This window comes from Delphinus delphis, chromosome 11 (genome assembly GCF_949987515.2).
Source record: "Delphinus delphis chromosome 11, mDelDel1.2, whole genome shotgun sequence".
NCBI lineage: Eukaryota > Metazoa > Chordata > Mammalia > Artiodactyla > Delphinidae > Delphinus > Delphinus delphis.
Genome location: NC_082693.1, coordinates 93978662 through 93997263, shown reverse-complemented (window position 1 = coordinate 93997263; position 18602 = coordinate 93978662). Strand labels below are relative to the sequence as shown.

The following is an 18602-nucleotide window of genomic DNA, read 5'->3' as shown; positions in this document are numbered from 1 at the left end:
ACGTGAGACACCCTGAACCTCACGGGGAAAGGCAGCATTTGAGTCATGTTTGCCATCGAAGAGGTTAAGCAGAGACGCATTCCTCCCGTGGAGCACCAGGGGGACCCTTCCAGTGCCACGTACCTGCTGCTCCTGCTGCTGGCGCACGGCTTGAGAAAGCTTCCTCTGGTTCTGTAACAACTGCTGCTGTTGCTGCTGCTGCAGGAGCAGCTGACACGCCTACAAAGCAGGGGAGAAAGAGAGGACGCAAGTTTCCTTAAGACAGACTTACTGGGAAAACTGTGAATGAATTAAGTGCCCGTGAAGGAAGCACCACCGAGTTCCCAGTCTACGGGTCACATTTACCTGCAGTTGAGCTGATATATCAACCCTTAAGCACACTCAACAGCTTGCATGAAATGAAGCAAATAAAAGCTAAAGAGAAAAAAAAAAAAGAAAAAAAAGCAAGTAACCTTTTTAGCTATAGGAGGAAAATCTGCTACTTACCAACTGAAACTGGGGAATCTGTGGAAGCTGGCTCAGCATGGCAATTTGTTGAGGAGATAACTGGGGCCCCACATTGAAAAGACCTGGATTCAGGCCACTGTTGGGAAACTGCTTGAGCATTGAGGCAGAAACCTAGCCAAAAGAAGGAACTTTCAGAATTTATCAAAATAAAATTTTTATTTTTCCGTGACATGAATCTTATTAGAGCTAAAGCAAGCACTGCCAATTTTTTCCTTGAAAAATGTTTATGAAAAATATTGAACGATTGAGAGAAATACACCAAAGTGTTAACAATGGTTGTCTTTGAGTGGTGAAATTACAGGAGCTTTTTAATTCTCTTTTTAGACTTCCCAATTTTTCTACACGAAAAATTATGAATTTTACAATCCAGAAAATATCAAGAAAAAAATTAATGATAATACAACTTTTGTCTGAGAAGTTATTACTGGAAATATGCTATAAAAACATCCACGGAACCCACTGAATCAGTGAGTGTCATGGAGAACAAACTTACTCCCTCTTCCATGAGTGGTAAATGGCATTGTGTCAGAAGCCTAGTTCTAGAGGCAGACCACGTGGACCTGCCTTTTCTAAGGTATAGGACTCAGAGCAAGTGACTTACTAAACCTTTCGAAGCCTCACTTTCCTTATCTCCAAAACGGTTGTTTGAGGATTTTACGAGTTAGTCCATGTCAAATGCTTAGAAATGCACTCCGTACATGTTCATATTATTTCACAGGATGGTTCTTCAGATGTCCAGACAATGATTACAGCTCCCCTGCATCTCATCTCCAGGCTACATATGATCAGTTCTCTCACCTGTATCTCATTCAATTTCTCAACACAGAGCCCAGGACAGAAAAGCCATTTCCCAACGTTGTCTAATACTGGGTAGACCTGGCCATCACTAACTATTCTTCTAAAAGCCATGCTTTTAACGGTCCCTACAATCTCAACTTCTCTGATGATCATATCATAACTCCTAACTCACACATTAAGCCTACTGTCAATTAAAATCTACAATATTAAAATTGTAGATAGGGCATCAGATTAAAATTACATGGGGCGTTTTACTCCCCCATGTAATTTTTAAGCAGCTGGGTTTAAAAATTTTATTAATTTATGTTTTGATCCTTAGGACTTTACATTTATCTTTATATGCATGGCACATAGCAGATGGTCGATAAACACCTATTAGATGAATGAACCTCTCATGTTTTAACTTACTAACAGTCACCCCACCAAGTTATTTTCTACCTATTATTTCACTTATTCCCAGTTTGAGTTTCTCCATCTGGTGACTGACAGGAATGTTGAACTTGACAGAGCTGAAGATAAATTTAGTCACGTGCCACTAAAAACGTCCTTCCAACCTGAAACTGGTCTAAGTCCAGGAACAGTCATTCATCTCTAATCAACACAGCTGTTTTAGACAGCTTGTCTAATGACTTGTCAAAATAGAGATACAACAACTTTATCGTTCCTATAATCCAAAATTTTTTTACCAATCAGTGAAGAAAACGAGTTAAGTTCAAATATGTTAGCAAACTACGATTCTCGATTCCTAGTACAGGTGCTCAGAAACCATGTTTTTGATAATCTTTTCTAGAATCTTGCTTGGAATTGGCACCAAGTTCATCAGTCTTTAAGCCACTTTCCTTGTTCTTTCAAAATTAGAAAAAAAAAAAAAATTCCCCCATTCTCCTTACTTCATTGTAGGGGAGGGGTGCTTCTTTCCCACTGCTGACCTGAGGCTCCACACAGAGGGGCATCCACCTTTATCATAACACTCTGGGCCTCTTTCCCTTACATCCTGGCAGCAAGCCCACAGGGAGGACTGCCCTATTCCAGTTACTAGGGGGTTAAGTTTGGAATTCAGTATTAGGAAGCTCACATTCTCCAGTATCAGCTTTCTCGGTAGTAAAGGGGACGTTTAGGCCCCTGGAAGCCTTCCTCTTTTTGTCTTAAAAATTCAGGATTTGGGCAGGAAAGAGGGGTTGTCATTATTAAACCCTCCTCCTTGAAGACCCCAAGCATTCTTCAAAGATCACAGTCAGGGCTCTGCAATTCTTTCCACAAATTCTTTCTCTGCTATAGGATTTAATGCATCTTAAACCCTTTCGGTTGAACACCCTTATTCTTAACAGAGAAGACAAAAGCAGTAAAAATTTTCTTTCCACTTAATCAGTCAGCATTATATGAAGAGCCCAAAGCTATGATTCCTTTCCAGTCACCACATTGCACCAAACCAAGCTCTAAGACACTTTTTACAAGCCTCAACTTATTTTGTGTTTTAATCTCCCAGCATGACTCTCACACATTCACCCTTGCTTGCATACCCTTACTTTCCATCTTTTAAAAATGACCCTATAAAACGTGAGTCATCAGAAAGCTTTCATCAGAAGGCCATGGGGTCTTCCCATGTTACCTTTCTTTAGCATCACAGTCAAAGTTAAATTCTTCAGCTTCCTAATACTTTTGAGTCACCGTCTCTGCTACATTCTCAAGAATATCTGCCTATCTTTTCTTTGACACTTTCTAGTCTAAAAACATCTAAGTTCAAGTTTCCTATACTTGGCTCACCAACTCATTTTCTTCCAAGATCTCAGGCACTTGCATTTAAACTACCAATTCTCTCATTTTGGAAAGTATTTTGATTTAAAGTAATAGTTTTCCCAGCTGCTTCCTCTCTACTCTCTGCGAGATGCTGAGTGTTGCCAACCAATTAAAAAACTTGTTTGACGCTACTATATAAAAAACAGATAAACAACAAGGACCTACTTCATAGCATGGGGAACTATATTCAATATCTTGTAATAACCTATAATGGAAAAGAATCTGAAAAAGAACAGATATATAGATATATATAACCGAACCACTTTGCTGTACACCTGAAACTAACACAACATTGTAAATCAACTATACTTTAATTAAAAAAAAAAAGATAAACTGACTTAAAAAAACGAAACAAAACAAAAACCCACCTTATTTGATTTTCTATTTTAACAGACCCCTAGCAGGTAGGACCTCAAAGCAGGCACACCATTACTGTGCACTTTACCGCTGCACGAGTTTTATGGCCAGCATGAGGGACACACCTTCCACAACTCATCTCAAATAATTATTCTTCTTCATCTCTCCTTTGAGTTCACCCAAATGGTCACCAGTGTGGCTTAACTTATTGTCTCTGATATAATGGTTCTAACCTCACTGTATTAAAAGTTTTTTTTCTTTTTTTTGTTTGGTGGGGGGTGGGAGCGGTCGGGGACAGGGAAGGAAGCTACGAGTGGATATATATCCTACGCTATCACACCATATTCTAAACCAGAGTCTTAGACCATACCTCAGTGACTCATGAAATCGTATTTCTTACCTTCACAGTGTGAATCTTAAATTCATTTGGTTTAGCAACTATACCAGGTTGAACTGTGTCTCCCACCCCCCAAATTCATGCCCAACTGTGATCTCAGAAATGTGACCTTATTCAAAAGTAGGATCCTTGTAGACATAATCAAGTTTCAGATGAGGACATAATGGATTACAGTGGGCCCTAATCCAATGACTGGTGTCCTTAGATGAAGAGAAAGTCCAGAGACACACAGGGAAGAATGCCACGTGAATATGGAGGTGGCGATGGGAGTGACGCATTTACATGTCAAGGAACACCAAGCCCTGCCAGCAGCCACCAGAAACTAGGAGAGAGGCACGGAGCAGACTCTCCTCTGGAGCCTGCAGTAGGAACCAACCCTGATGACACCTTGCTATCAGATGTCTAGCCTCCAGAACTTGTAAGAGAATAAATGTCTGTTGTTTTAAGCTACCCAGTTTGTGGTCATTTGCTGTGGCAGTTTCTAGAAAAGAAACGAATACAATAACTCTGTTTGCAGGCCTGTGCCATCTGGTATGTTAACTACTAGCCTCATGTGGCTACTGAGCAGCTGAAACATGGCTAACCTAAGTGGAGATGTGGGTTGTTTTTTTTTTTTTTTTTGGCCGCAGCACGTGGCATGCAGGATCTTAGTTCCCCAACCAGGGATCGAACCCATGCCCTCCTGCAGTGGAAGTGTGGAGTCCCAACCACTGGACTGCCAGGGAAGTCCCGAGATGTGTTTTAAGTGTAAAATACACACCAGATTTCAAAGACTTGGTATTAAAAAAAGGAAAGTAAAAATTTTAATATAATTTAAAAACACGGAGTAAAGGTTGAAATGATAATTTAGATATATTGGTTTAAAGAATATATATTATTAAATTAACTTTACCAGTTTCTTTTTATCTTTTTTTTTTTTTTTTTTTTTTTTTGCATTACGCGGGCCTCTCACTGTTGTGGCCTCTCCCATTGCGGAGCACAGGCTCCGGACGCGCAGGCTCAGCGGCCTTGGCTCACGGGCCCAGCCGCTCCGCGGCATGTGGGATCCTCCCTGGCCGGGGCACGAACCCACGTCCCCTGCATCGGCAGGCGGACTCTCAACCACTGCGCCACCAGGGAAGCCCTCTATCTTTTAAATGGGGCTACTAAAAACTTTAAATCCCATTATGTGGCTTGTGTTACATTTCTACTGGACAGTGCCGCTCCAGGCTGTCTGTACTGATCAGCGTGTTTCTGACTTCCTTTCCAAAGCTTTCATCTATGATTCATGGGAAATCTCCTTTGCTTATTTTCTTTCCCAACCTACTGGCCTCCAAAATAAAGAGCCATTGTCTGAACTGTCATTTCTCCTCCCTTCTTTCAGTTTTATTTTTTTTAAAATTTAACTTACTTATTTATTTATTTTTGGCTGCATTGGGTCTTCGTTGCTGTGCGTGGCTTCTCATTGCAGTGGCTTCTCTTGTTGCGGCTCTAGGCGTGCGGGCTTCAGGAGTTGTGGCTCACAGGCTTCAGTAGTTGTGGCTCGTGGGCTCTAGAGCGCAGGCTCAGTAGTTGTGGCGCATGGGCTTAGTTGCTCTGCGGCATGTGGGATGTTCCCGGACCAGGGCTCGAATCTGAGTCCCCTGAATTGGCAGGCGGATTCTTAACCACTGTGCCACCAGGGAAGCCCTCTTTCAGTTTTTAAAAATAAATTTATTTACTTATTTTTGGCTGTGTTGGGTCTTTGTTGCTGTGCGTGGGCTTTCTCTAGTTGCGGCGGGCGGGGGCTACTCTTCGTTGCGGTGCGCGGTCTTCTCATTGTCATGGCTTCTTTTGTTGCAGAGCACGGGCTCTAGGGGCGCAGGAGGCTGCAGCAGTTGTGGCACGTGGGTTCAGTAGTTGTGGCTTGTGGGCTCTAGAGCTCAGGCTCAGTAGTTGTGGCGCACAGGCTTAGTTGCTCCGCGGCATGTGGGATCTTCCCCAGCCAGGGCTTGAACCTGTGTCCCCTGCATTGGCAGGCGGATTCTTAACCACTGTGCCACCAGGGAAGCCCCCTCTTTCAGTTTTAAAAGACCTACTGGACAAATCAGCTCGTCTCCTGATTACCGTTTCTCTTCAGTCTTGAGAATGTATGTTACCCCTTGCCACGAGCCCATGATCCCACCACCTTCCTTACTATTCCTACTACTCAAAACTAGCTAAAGAAACCACCATTCAAAGTAAAACATGCCCATGACCCAGCAGTACCCTAGAGAAATTCATCCTAGGAGACAAATAGAGGAATATTCACAGCAGCACTGCTCATAATAGCAAAAATCTGGAAACAACCCAAATGTCTATCGATAGTAGGGTAGAAAAGGTAAATGAAGGATAGTATATTCATATAGTAGAATACAGTATGAACCACAACTGCCTAAATCAACATGGGAAAATCTTACAAGCATTATCAAGTAAAAAAGTCAGAGAAGGCTACATACTGTATGATTTCATTACATAAAGTTCAAAAAAGGGAACATGAAACATATTATTTACAGATAGACAGATACAGAAAGACCTTAAAGAAATGCTAACACAATGTATTTTTATTCTTTAATTTAAATGTCAGCATCTCATATGTTCTATAAATTGACAGTTATAAAGACTATCAAGGTTGTACTTTGAGGACTTCCTATCTAGCACTGCTCAACTTCTCTCTTCTTTTTTTTAAAATTTATTTCAAAAAAAATTTTTTATTGGCTTGTTTATTTATTTATTTTTTTGGCTGTGTTGGGTCTTCGTTTCTGTGCGAGGGCTTTCTCCAGTTGTGGCAAGCAGGGGCCACTCTTCATCGCGGTGCGCAGGCCTCTCACTATCTTGGCCTCTCTCGTTGCGCAGCACAGGCTCCAGACGCGCAGGCTCAGTAGTTGTGGCTCACGGGCCCAGTTGCTCCGCAGCACGTGGGACCCTCCCAGATCAGGGCTCGAACCCATGTCCCCTGCATCAACAGGCAGACTCCCAACCACTGCACCACCAGGGAAGCCCTCAACTTCTCCCTTCTTCAGATTCACATGTACTGTCCTCCTCCAGTGAATACAAAGGACCAGACAGATGCTTCACTGGGCTCCTGGCAAATGACTATTCATACCTGGGTTGCAGAGTAATTAAAGTGCAGGCTTGCACATTCCCATGGCAGGGAATTAATTATTCTGGCTTAAAATCCTTTCAATCTCCAGCTGGGCTGGAGAAAGTGAAGCTCTAGTTGGGAGTGAATATGGCATTTAATGAAGCGTTACAAGTGCAAAATGACAGCAATTTAAAAGCAAGACAGACTTCCCTGGTGGCGCAGTGGATAAGAATCCTCCTGCCAATGCAGGGGACATGGGTTTGATCCCTGGTCCGGGAAGATCCACATGCTGCACAGCAACTAAGCCCATGCGCCACAACTACTGAAGCCTGTGCGCCTAGAGCCCGTGCTCCACAACAGGAGAAGCCACTGCAATGAGAAGCCCGCACACCACAACGAAGAGTAGCCCCTGCTCGCCGCAACTAGAGAAAGCCTGTGAGCAGCAATGAAGACCCAATGCAGCCAAAAATAAATAAAAGTAAAAAAAAAAAAAAAAAGGTCTCTTTATTAAAAAATAAATAAAAATAAAAGCAAGACAAACACCTCTAGAATATGTTACTTTCTGAACATTTGAGTAACAGGAAGAAAAAGGCAAGGTAGAAAAAAACCATGGTATGGAACATTTGTAACAAATCTTAAAGATGAGTTTCTATATCTTCTTCCTATGTTTACATTACTGACTGTCCCTAAAAAGCGGTTAAAATGGATGTAAAATTTGATAATATTCATCAAGAATTTTATAAATTTATTTATTTATTTTGGGCTGCATTGGGTCTTCGTTGCTGTGCACGGGCTTTTTCTAGTTGTGGCGAGTGGGGGCTACTCTTCATTGAGGTTCATGAGCTTCTCATTGCAGTGGCTTCTCTTGTGGCGGAGCATGAGCTCTAGGCACATGGGCTCAGTAGTGGTGGCACACGGGCTTAGTTGCTCCGCGGCATGTGGGATCTTCCCGGACCAGTACTCGAACTCGTGTCCCCTGCATTGGCAGGCTGATTCTCAACCACTGTACCACCAGGGAAGTCACTCGTTAAGAAGTTTAAATGTTCAGGGATTTCCCTGGTGGTGCAGTGGTTAAGAATCCACCTGCCAAAAAAAAAAAAAAAAAAAAAAAAAAGAATCCACCTGCCAATGCAGGGGACACAGATTTGAGCCCTGGTCCAGGAAGATCCCACATGCCGCGGAGCAACTAAGCCTGCGCACCACAACTACTGAGCCTGCGCTCTAGAGCCCGTGAGCCACAACTAATGATCCTGTGTGCCACAACTACTGAGCCTGCGCGCCTAGAGCCCGTGCTCCGCAACAAGAGAAGCCACCGCAATGAGAAGCCCATGCATGGCAACAAAGAGTAGCCCCCGCTCACCGCAACTAGAGAAAGTCCACGCGCAGCAACAAAAACCCAACGCAGCCAATAAATAAATTTATAAAAATAAAATAAAAGAAGGTCTGGGGAATGGATTTAAAAAAGAAAAAAAAAAGAATTTTAAATGTTCATGTGCTTTGACCCAGAAATTTCATTCTCGGCAACTAAATTTAGAAATAATGTGGGCAAAGATCTATGTATAAAGGATTTCTCTACAGCGTTACTTATGACAGTGGAAAATTAGAAACAATATCCAATAATTGGGAAAGGGAAATCAAATCAAGTCTACCTGATGGAACATTCTGCTTTGTTCATTAAGAATGATCAACTTGAAGACTATATTAGTAACCAGAAAATGTTATGACCCAATGTTAATGAAAATAGCAGGCTGCTGTGACCATGAATGCAGTTATGTGAAAAGCATGCCTGTGTACGAACAAAGTCTGGATAGGGGATTACGTAAAAATAATTCTTGTCCTTGCGTCCAGTGGGGTGGGAGGGTAGTTTTGGGAAGAATTTTTTTCTGGGACTTCCCTGGTGGTCCAGCGATTAAGACTCCGTGCTCCCAATGCAGGGGGTCTGGGTTCAATCCCTGGTGGGGGAGATAGATCCTGCATGCATGCCGCAACTAAAAGCTCACATATGCAACAAAGATCCCGCATGCTGCAACTAAAGACCCGGCACAGCCAAATAAAAATAAATAAATAAATTTTTTTAAAAGAAAGAATTTTTATGTTAACCATGTTTTGCTAAATAAACACATTTCAAAAATGTAGGAGAACGCAAGTACTTTTCCTTTCCAAGCAGAGCAGATACTTTGGTCATAAAGAGATTTGGAGACCCTAAGTCTCTCAGACTAAGTTCACTGTGCTTTCCTAACAATTCCACTTTCTAGATCATTCTGAAATGCATCCTCCTGTGACTTGACATATACTTACTGAACTTAAAATACATGCCCTGCACAGTTGTCGATGTTCAGGATGCAGCAACCCAGAGCAGCCACAGATCCTGCCGCTGTGAAGCTTATTACCCTCCTGGGGGTGGGGTGCGGGTGAGTAACGGTGGTGGTGGTGTACTATCAGGGTGCCTGGGACAGCCTCCCTGATAAGGTGGGACTGAAGCAGAGCTCTGAAGGAAATAAAGACGGAGCCATGTGCCAATCTGGGAGAAGAGCATTCTGGGAGTATGTTCCGTGCACTGGGGCCAGCTGGCTGGAGAGGTCTGGACGAACAGGAGAGCGGCAAGTGTGGGGGGCAGGGAGGTCACCAAGAGCCCCAAAGACCACAGTGAAGAGCTGGCTTTGTATTCTCAGTGAGAGAGGGAGCCAGGAGAGGGGTCCCGGTAAAGCAGTAACATGATTTACCTTGACTTTCTGTGTTGACAGAAATGTCCCACATTTGCACTGTCCATACGGTAGGCGCTAATCTGGTGTGGCTATTTAAATTCATTGAAACCAAAATTCAGTTCTTCCATTCCACAAGTCACATTTCAAGTGCTCATGCGGCTAATGGCTACACTGGACAGTGCGGTCTTAGAGGATCGGTGTGAACTCGGGGCAGAAAACAAGACTCGAGGGAGCAAGTATGGGATGAAGCGGGGGGACCAGTCAGGAGCCCATGGTCACAGTAGGAAATGGTCGGACGCTGGATGAAGTTTTGAAGGGAGGATTTGTTGCTGGATTGGTTGTGCGCTGTGAGAACTCACAACCAGCTCTGGCCTGAGCACCTGCAGGATGAGACTGCCAGGTGCCTTGAGGAAGAGGATGTTTTGAGGGGAGAGTGGGATGAAACAGGAAGTTCTGTTTTGGGCGTGTTCACTTCAGATGCCTATAAGGCATCCTACTAAAGATGGCCAGAAGTCTTTGGGGTTCAGAAGAGAGATCTGGGGTGAAGTCACAGTTTTGGAACTGTCAGTATTTTAAAGTCATTCCACTGGGTGAGATCACCTAAAAGTGGATGTAGGTGGTGAGAAGAGGTTCAGATATTGAGACTGGGGTACTCTGATGTTTAAACACTGGGGAAGTGAGGAAGAACTTGTAAAGCAGAAAGACAAGAAAAGGCAGGTGGAGAACCAATATAGAAGGTGTCTGAAAGCCAAATGAATTATTTCAAAAAGGAGGGAGTGATCCACTGTGTCAAATGCTGATACATGAGTAAAAACTGGGGAACAGATCACTGTATTCCACAACACAAGGATCACCAGTGGCCTTCACAAGGAGGTCTTAATTCCCACTGCCACTATCTTTTTTTAATTTCATTCTGTGTTTCATTCATTCATTCATTTATTTGCGACAGGTCTTAGTTGTGGCTTGTGGGCTCCTTAGTTGTGGCATGCGAACTCTTAGTTGCAGTATGCATGTGGGATCTAGTTCCCTGACCAGGGATCGAACCCGGGCCCCCTGCATTGGAAGTATGGAGTCTTAACCACTGAGCCACCAGGGAAGTCCCCCTGACTGCTACTATCTTATCTGGACTCCTGCACTAGCTTCATAACTGATCTCCTTTGCTCTAGTGATTCTGTCATTCAAACATGTCGTCTATATCATGGTGTTATTTTTCCAAAACTTAAATTTTCCTATACTGCCACTCAGTTGAGAAATCTTGCCTAACACTATATTATCTTTAGCAGGAGCAGCCAGACTCTAGGGAGCATGTAAAAATCCCCTGGGGGTGGTGAGGCCCCAACATCCAAGACTCTGTGTCTCAGTAGATTGAGGAAGACCCAGAAACTGTGTTTTTAAGTAGCGGCCAAGATAATGTTACAAACCATGGTGACCAAAGGACAAAGTCCAAACTACTTAGCAAGGCAAACAAAACCGTTCCAAATTTGGCCCCAAACTTCCTGACTATCTTCTTCCTATTCCATTCTAGACAGCATACCTACACTTCCACAAGCTCAAACTAACTACTCACACTAACCGCATTTCCCCAAACGTGCCGTGTCCTTCCAGATATTACTGCCCCCTGCACAAGCTGCTCCTGCCTCCTGGAAGGCACCTTTCATCTGGCTGTGCCCAGCGAACTCTGACTCGTTCTTCAAGACCCAGCTTAAATGTCACTGCTAGTGTGAGGTCCCACCCTGCTCCCCAAACTCTGTTAAGCTTTTCCATGCAGCACGCTATCTACCGACTACTCTGCCATCACCGCCACAACTCCAGGAGGCAGCGATGGGGGAGGCAGTGTTTTCTTCAACCATGCACTGCCAACACACAACCTGAAACACTGCAGACGTTCGATAACCATGGACGGCTGTTGGCCTGATGGCAAGGCATGTTGGCAAGTGCTCCAAAAGGCAAGACACTGCCACTGTGAAGGGCTGGGGAAGTCAGGAACAGCTCTGTCTACCTGGGACTTGAAGGATGAGTGGAACTCAAGAGAAAGGGAAGGGGAAGAAGAGAGACCTAAGAGGACTCCAGACAGGACCGTGAAGATGGGGGCAGGGGCACGATCAACATTCCTTCCTCTACCAAGATAGACAGACTCAACGTCCAAAGCAGGATTCGAAATCTATAGAGTATGGTTTCAAATAAACATTTTAAGCTTCTGTCTTACAAGATGTATCAAAAAACAAACAACAAAACCTGACCCTTCACAACCTGTTGGCTGGATCTAATAAGTATCCCACCCCCTCTTATACGATGGGACAGACTCAAAGCTCTTGATCTTGATTCACACACTGAATCTTTACTTGGGCTTATCAGCTTTTACTTTGCTCCTCAGACCTGTTTCCCACAAAGGTGTATGAGAGGCAGTATGTGGTAGACTGGCACAAATCTCTCACCTATACCCCTGAACAACTCGTCCAATCTCCTGCTAATAGAGGGTCCTAAAGGGTTTCCATGGTACCCAAAAGACCGTGTCCTACACAAAGTTGCTCTGTGAATAAGTCTCTGCCGCTTCATTAGTTCTTGAACGCCCCCTAGAACACCCAGTCAGTGTTTTAGCATGTATCTCCTCAAAACTTTTCAGAATAACCCAGAACCTGGCAATTACCCTGTGAAGCCTTGAGGGCAACCAACTTCTGAATGTTGACGCATCGGAATTTACACAGTAGTTTTAATTATACACAGTTTAAAAATCAATATAGCATTGGGAAAATATACAGGAGATCTAAAAGGAATATAATCATAATGCTTTTCATGTAAAAACATCTACTTTGTATGCACGATACAATAAAAAAAACAAACGAGATTTGCCATCTTGTTCTAAAAATCTTGATCCCTGGCATCTGGATTTTTCCCATTTTAGATGGGTAACTGTTATTCCTTTTACGCCCACAAAACCAGTCAGTTGACAACTAGTAACCACCTGGACTTTTACTTATGAATTGTGGATCCATGAACGGCTTACCTGGGGGGAAATGAACTGGGGAGGCACTTGCGCCCGGAGATTAGGAGAAGAATTCAGTGGCTGCACGGGGGTGTGCACGCCTCTCGATTGTGCTGTGCTATTTCCAAACAAACCATGATTGCCACCCTGTCAACGGAACAGCGACGGTGAGGCTTTTTGTTAACATAAGAAAACACAAATAAGAAACAGTTCAGGTTTTCTCTCCCTCAGAAGAATCATATCCCGTGTTCCGTGGAATCACAGAATTTTACAACTGAAAAAAGTTCCTGATCTCAAAATGCTCAGAAAAGTATTCAAATCCAATCATGGGCATATCATCACCACCCCTGCAGTCTGATGCATTCTATAAACCAAAAGCATTAAACTTAGTCAAATGTTAGAAAAAACACTACTTTGTTGTTGCTGTTATTGAAAGGTACAGGCAGTATAACATTTATTTAACTACTTTCTTTTTTAAGATTGGGTTTACCGAATTTATTCTCAAACTATATAACCTGAGACGCACCTTAAAAAGCAACTGAGTAAAAATGCAGGCTTGTGAATAATATCAGTTGTAAAACAATACTATGATATGACTTTCTGAATTGGTTGATTCAATCGTAAAACCAGTGCCACCCAACTGTGAGCCTAGCTCCCTGAGGACCCTACTCCAAATCCGAGCACCCTTCCCTGTCCTGGGTCTGCTTGGTCCCTTCTTTACTAGACGAGGAAATGTGAATCAACCACGGAGTGAGATAAAAAAGGAAGAAAGGGAAAAAGTGAAAAATCATTCCAGGGCTACCAAAACAAAACATTACTCACCTGTAACTTCTCATTCAAATGTATGACTATCAGTCTAGTCAAAAAACAAGCTTAGCTCCCTGATTTCTGGATGATCAACTCATTGAAGCAGTTCTAGACTGCTCCAACCAAAGAGCTATAAAAAGCTGGGCTGTATATGATGGCCCTTCCTTTCTGACTTGTTTCTAGCAGAGAAGCAAAGAAATCATATTCGATACTTGACGCTGCCCGACGTAGTTTTCTATACCATCTTCACTTGGCCTCTTCAAGGCCCAGCTCAGAGGTCAAACTCATCAACAAAGTCTTCTCCCAAACATTCCTCATTGCACATTCAGATTCACTGAGCCCACCTCTACATTCTCAAAACACTTGAAAACTCTTTGATAGGATCCATCATCAAATCATATTACAGTTATCTTCCATCCTGTACTTCCACCACCAGCTTAATATTTCCCTCTTTGTACTCCCAGAAACTCAATCAAGCCCTGGTCTGTAGGATGAGCACATCATTTGCAAACATCCATGACCCACCAATTTCATACACTTGAAAACAAACGTCCCACTGAACACCATCAGTGAAGACAGCTACACCACTGCTTATACCAAGTCTGTGTGCTCTGAGCTGAGGTCACCACCATCATCTTATCCCTGGAATCGTGGGGATTAAGGCAATTTTAAAGAAGAATTTTGTCCTTAAGTTCTAGAGCACCAAAGATATTTTGATGGCTTAATGATTCAAAATAGATTAAGGGACTGCTTCAGGGGAATTAATGAACTTAAAAGTATTGAAAATAAAAATGATTATGAATATAAAGTAGAAATGGCAATTAAAATCTGTGTACATCTCATAAAAGAAAATCAAAGATCCACCATGAATTTTAAATCTCCCAAAGGACTGTTTAAACATGAAAAGACCTTTAGTTCTAGAAACTCTAATGTCTCTGCCTCTCCTGTCTTACTAATCAAACTTGTCATTCTGAGGTGAAATGGCTCAGTTCTAACTTTTCTGAGATCCTGGTAGTCTGGAGCTTAGCTACTAATTCTTCCCAGGAAAATAGGAAACATTTATTTTGCTAAGACTATTCCACTGAGATCATTCTCACACTTTACTATCAAAGTAATGACCTTGTTATTAGATGTTAATTATTCATGGATGGCTCCTGGATGGTGGGGTTTCTGACAGCTGAAGTCCTTGCCAGAACCTATGTTTTGTAGGGCTCCAAACTGCTCTGTATGGGTCGTTTTAAATTTCAACCTCTCTTTCTGGTAAGAGGTATTACAAAGAATTTACCTTTTTTGGTTTTTGTAAAATCAAGCCCTACTTTCCTATTCCTAGGAGAAAGAGTCCATCCCACTCCCACCAAAGGTTTTAGGTTTTCATTATCAAGTGTCTCTGAAGCCATACCAAACACTTGGATATACCTGATACAGATAATAAAAAAGATAAGTCAACATAAGTTTATCAAAAAATACCTTTTTTAAAAAAATAAAACCCTTTTTAGATCATTTTTATTATTTACTGTTAAATCTTGCTATTTTATTTTTTGGCTGTGGCATGTGCCTGGTGAGATCTCAGTTCCCCGACCAGGGATGGAACCTGGGCCATGGCAGTGAAAGCCCAGAATTCTAAACACTAAGCCAACCAGGGAATTCCCATCTTCTCTATTTTTTAATATGGAACCTTTGGCATCACAAGTTGGTCATCTTCTTGGCTCAGAAGCAGCTATTTTGCACAGTAATGTATTTAATGGTAAACATACAAATCCAGTCTTTTTTTTTTTGCAGTACGCGGGCCTCTCACCGTTGTGGCCTCTCCCATTGCGGAGCACAGGCTCCGGACGCGCAGGCTCAGCGGCCATGGCTCACGGGCCCAGCCGCTCCGTGGCATGTGGGATCTTCCCAGACCGCGGCATGAACCTGTGTCCCCTGCATCAGCAGGTGGACTCCCAACCACTGTGCCACCAGGGAAGCCCAATCCAGTCTTTTTTTAAAAAACTATATTTAGAGATTAGGAGAACCAGCATCAAAAGCATATATATATATATAAAAATGGTGGCTTATTTGGCTATTTCTAAAGCTTCACTGTTGTATGTGAGGCTTTAATGATGACCTGAGCCTAATAATTATTGGTGATATTTGCCTCAACTACAATGTTTAACTTAGAAAGGTATATAGATTAAAAACAAGGTTATCAAGCTAACTGAAATCTTCTGTAATTTGGGAAAAACCCTCAAATTTTATTTTGAAATTATGAAGTATGTTAACTCTGCATGAAAATAGTGTGAAAAAACCATAACCATATTTGGATAGAACATGTACAATCAACTTGGTTCACAATGGACTTTGTAGCAATCCACAGACCAAAAAAATGAAGAGAAATGACCTTTTTTTAGAGTCCAGTGCACAGCTAGTTTGGCTGGTCACTTATACTAAAGTTTATGTACTATAAGTATCTGATAATCAGGTGATCCTGGGAGAATACTTATGATCACCATTAACCAAGACTATTAAGACTATCTTATATTTGATATATCTCAACCCAAAAGAGCCCTCCTCCCCACCAAAATGGATATAATTGTTTCTTCTCTGTTTATATAAGTAATACACAGTCATGTCCTCTGTGGAAACATTAGGAAAAAGAGCGAAATATCAAGGAAGAAAACAAAAAACTACCTATAACTCTCAATCCAGAGTTAAGCAATCTGAACACATGGATATAATATAGTCCATTTTTAAAATGTGCTAAGGCAACAATTAGAAAGCATATGAACGATCTATATGCGTCTTGAGGACTATAGCGTAAGAGGTGTTTTATACCATCCTTTCATTTCTATGTGAAAAGTCATCACGTGCAAACAGAATGGACGCAACTAATAATTAAACGTCCTTCTGTGACATTCAGAGATGAAAGCAGAAGGACAAGTAAGTAGTCATGGAGCTAAGGCCAGGAAAGTATCACTGGAGCCACTGTCACAAAGGAATTGTCCCCAAATTCCTGGTTTTCTCCACAAAAACTACAACAGAGCTACTGCAAGGTGACAGACAGAGGCCTGCTGTGTCCGCCTGGGCCTGTAAAGGCGAGGCGGCATGATCAGGCCAGCCCTGCCAGTCCTGTTTCTGCTGCACAGCCCTTCCTTGGAGGACTGACAGATCCAACCCCAGGAAAGGCACTGCTCCAGGCTGAATCAAACGCTGGGCAATATCGGTCTTCTTAAAGCTTCCTTATCTAACATGTAAGTTACCTTTCTCTGGGTAATATGATACTTAAGGACACTGGATTCTTAAGATGCTGTAACCCTCCAATATTTAATCTTACTAGTTTTGCTGCTGTTTTCTAATTAGCAATTTTATTAGATTGAAAAGACCTCAAAAGCAGTCTTGCCATTCAATCAAACGTTCAAAAATGGCAAATATGATGCTAAATTAGATGATAGAAGGTACCTGTAAGCTTCTTTAACATTTTCCTAAGCCAGTCATTAGTTAACTATTAAACGTAAACTTATGACCAAAAATGGGAAGACAAAAGAAACATATTTAAAATAAAACCCATGTTGAGAAACATGAAGAGAGATGGGTTCTATGGGCTGAAAGAGCTAAAGCCTATACTTAATATCATTCTGTGCATTCAGTAATCAACAAATTTCCCAAGACAGACAAATGATGCAATAAACTGCAGACCAGGGCCAAGGCGAGGCCACAGCCAAGCAGTTATAAATTTGAGAGGCCTCCTTACTTGTCTAGCAGCGAAGTTTTGGGGGTTGAGCCCTGTGCCGATTGCTCCAAGGCTGACGTTGGGTAGTGTGGAACCAGAGGGAGACAGCTTGTAGCTGGGAGAAGGGGAGAAGGGAGAGCAGGGAGCCTCATCCCCAAGGCACCCATCTTGATTGGAGAAAGGCAAAGTCAGCTGAAAAGTAGTAGTAGTTAGCCAATCACAGTGAGTGTTGGTTAGTGAAGCAACAGAATGCAAGAAGGGAAAAGAGAAACACCAGGAATAAACAAGGTTAGAGTGTATTAGCAGTAAACGAGGATAGAATTTGGATCTGATAATAGTCATGATACTTTGCCCAACAGACACCATCTGTCATCCTCTTTCCTATAGATTCTTATCCTAAGTTAGTTAACACATTCTGTCCATTGCACTAAGATAAAAATTGCCAGACACTTCATTTTCATGCATCTAGTACTGATTGCTCTAACTACGTGGCTGCCGAAACAGAAGCCACGGTAGTCTTCCTGCGGATATGTTGCTGTCTGGATCAGCACTGTGGTGTCAAAAATGTGCCAGATCTAAACACTCTGGTTTTAACTGCCTTCTGAAGACCAGGAACACTGCAAATTGGTATTCTGAATCAAGGAATGACCTCCTCCATTAGAAATGTTACAAATCCCAACAGATAGGTATAAATGACTTGTTTAAAGCAGGTAGTTGAGAATTTGAAAAGTATACCATCATAACTAAAAACAGATCATTATGGAAATGGAGAAAGAAGACAAAAGAGCTCTCTTAGAAATAGCAAAGGAGAAAGTTTTGGATCATCTCGACAAAGCTAGAAGGCAAGGCCTTAGGAGACACAGACTATTTGCACAAGATCCAAAAATTTATTTTTGTAAATTGCACAACAGCAGAAAAAAGAATTCAGAATAAATTTGCCTCTAGGATTTCTTCTACGTGTTTTGAGTGTGCATTTCCCCCACTATAAATAGATCACTTCCCCTCTCCAAACTTCATAAATTCCCCAAAACTTAGACCTTGTTCACAATACTCACATTCTAAAGACAGATGGTTCTAGCTGCTGCCTAATCACCTGCCAACAACAGCTATTTTCATGTCACCATTCAAAAGTAGGTGACGTTTGTGCTTTGCTCGCTCATTCAGTTCAGTAATTCTATGCTTCCTTCTGGAATTAATTATCAAAAGACAAGTGGGAACCAAAGTGGTTCTCATGAATTATTATCTTAAACCAAGGATTCAACTCACCTTCTCAAAATAAGGCCCACTATCTGTAGTTCCCATGTCTTTGGAATTAGGTGGACGGAACCCAGATCGATCCTTCCTCATGATATCATTAAAATCCCCGAGATTCATTGCTCGCTTGTCCACATCAAATTTTTTATCTGGAAGGCTCCCTGAAAAGTAACACAGAAGGAGTGAGGATGTTAACAATCGATGTCTCC

At 42.2% G+C, this 18602-nt stretch overlaps 1 protein-coding gene across 6 annotated transcripts in view; it reads right to left on the bottom strand.

The window, feature by feature from the left end:
* The window catches only part of TNRC6B (trinucleotide repeat containing adaptor 6B), a 251205-nt gene that overhangs the window by 22440 nt on the left and 210163 nt on the right, over nt 1–18602 (bottom strand). For all 6 annotated transcript variants that reach the window (XM_060025701.1, XM_060025700.1, XM_060025704.1 and 3 more), the window contains 4 exons: nt 18406–18554; nt 12648–12773; nt 487–618; nt 124–219 (listed from right to left, as the gene is read on the bottom strand). In XM_060025701.1, the coding sequence (XP_059881684.1) occupies nt 124–219; nt 487–618; nt 12648–12773; nt 18406–18554 (503 nt within the window). The remainder of the gene's footprint in view (nt 1–123; nt 220–486; nt 619–12647; nt 12774–18405; nt 18555–18602) is intronic.